At 33.0% G+C, this 1,649-nt stretch overlaps 1 protein-coding gene across 1 annotated transcript in view; it reads left to right on the top strand.

Moving 5' to 3' along the window:
• The first annotated feature begins 1,059 nt into the window (after positions 1–1,059).
• Positions 1,060–1,649, top strand: part of LOC105449524 — a 6,493-nt gene continuing 5,903 nt past the window's right edge. Inside the window, exon 1 of the mRNA XM_011688780.1 lies at positions 1,060–1,213. Coding sequence (XP_011687082.1) covers positions 1,060–1,213 — 154 coding nt within the window. The remainder of the gene's footprint in view (positions 1,214–1,649) is intronic.

The raw sequence follows: 1,649 nt of genomic DNA, 5'->3' as shown, positions 1-1,649 counted from the left end.
GTTCAAATGTGATGTATGTAATAGAGTTAGACATATATTAATTAGACATAGATAAAAAATTACAATAAAGAATAAAAAATATTTTTTTTCAATACATAAAAAAAGTATTGTTTTCAAAATTATTTATATTAAATTTGGAGTATTGCAGAAAGTAAAAAATAATGTTATTTACGATTGCATATAACAATAATGGAAATACACTTTTCAGTTTATATAATATAATAATACAAATCACACATGCCTGTTTCGGATAATGTTATTTTTTCAAATCCAGGACAATTTTTTGAACAACAAAGATATGTTCATTTTCCAGTGAAACGCTCTGTTTTACTCGAGGGGTAAACCGCTGATCAAAATCGTGTACACCAATGCCTACTAATGCCCAATTATTGGGCATTACTGTCAATTTTTTTATGTAATACCCACTAATGTCTTAGTAATGCCTACTAATACCTATTAATGTCCTACAATTCCCTAATAATACACTGTAATTCCCTCAGTAATGCATAACCTTATTATTCCACTTATTATAACACACAATATTAACAGTAGTATAATATAATTATATTTATGTAAAACAGTATACATGCGCATTTGTAATTGTACTACATAAAATTAATGTTATTAAAAATTAATAAGTATTAAATTAAAAAAAACAAAATACATTTGTTACGTCTTGGGCTTTAAAAAAGATGCAGGGAGTGGGATTTATCTTTAGATTGAGGGCAGAGTGAAGCTATTAAAATAGGAGAGACGCAATCAGAGATGGCTAGTCTTTAAAGTGGGCCGAGCGGAAATAATGACTGCCAGTGTCCTTGAATTTGGTTATTAAATTAAGTTAGATATTTAATAAACAAGATAAGTATAATTTTGACTCTACGCGCTTTTGATCATCATTTTGCGTCTGTAAGGAGGGGAAATGACGGGAAATAAGAAAATTTGTTATGATTTATTTTACTTTCTTTATTTTAATATTTAAATTGACTGTTTGCGACTTTATTATAGCTGGTTTATTGTGTATGGCGTGCGTGTTGCGTGGTGGAGCTTGCTTTTCCACTCATGCCAGCCGTGTGGGAATTCATGAAGGCGCGTAGGCATCCGCGTGAGATAGGGGAGGAACCTTACGAGGGGGCGATGCAGGCTGCGGGAAAGGTACCTCGGGTTTGTGTTGTGAGGGTACGAAGGACCTTGGAGAAGGAGGTTGGTCAGGCGGGTAAGTGAAATACCCGGGATTTTCTGAAAAGCATGAGGGGTCAAATTCCCCAGCCTGAAATAGCTTCTTTCGCAATCGCCTCAGAGCCCGTTTTCGTCCCCCAGCCTTGGAGCGGCGTGCCCTTTAATAATTAAGATTTACGGGAGTCGTATTTATATGTATATAAGCATATATATATATATATATATATATATATATAAATATAAAATATAAAATATAACAGCAATTATGTCGACGACGACGACGATGACGGCGTGTCTGACTCGCGAGATGAGACTGACGCGATCTGTATCGCTGAATACATTTTTTTAAAGTAAGAATATTTAATTATAATATAAAATAATAGTAATAATATTAAATCACGCGGATTTATACATTGTGTCCACTTATTTCTCATAACAAAAAACTGTACATACATTTTCCCTTTTTTATCATA

Source organism: Wasmannia auropunctata, unplaced genomic scaffold (assembly GCF_000956235.1).
Source record: "Wasmannia auropunctata unplaced genomic scaffold, wasmannia.A_1.0 LD336076.1, whole genome shotgun sequence".
Classification (NCBI taxonomy): domain Eukaryota; kingdom Metazoa; phylum Arthropoda; class Insecta; order Hymenoptera; family Formicidae; genus Wasmannia; species Wasmannia auropunctata.
This window is presented reverse-complemented; position numbering and strand designations above follow the sequence as displayed.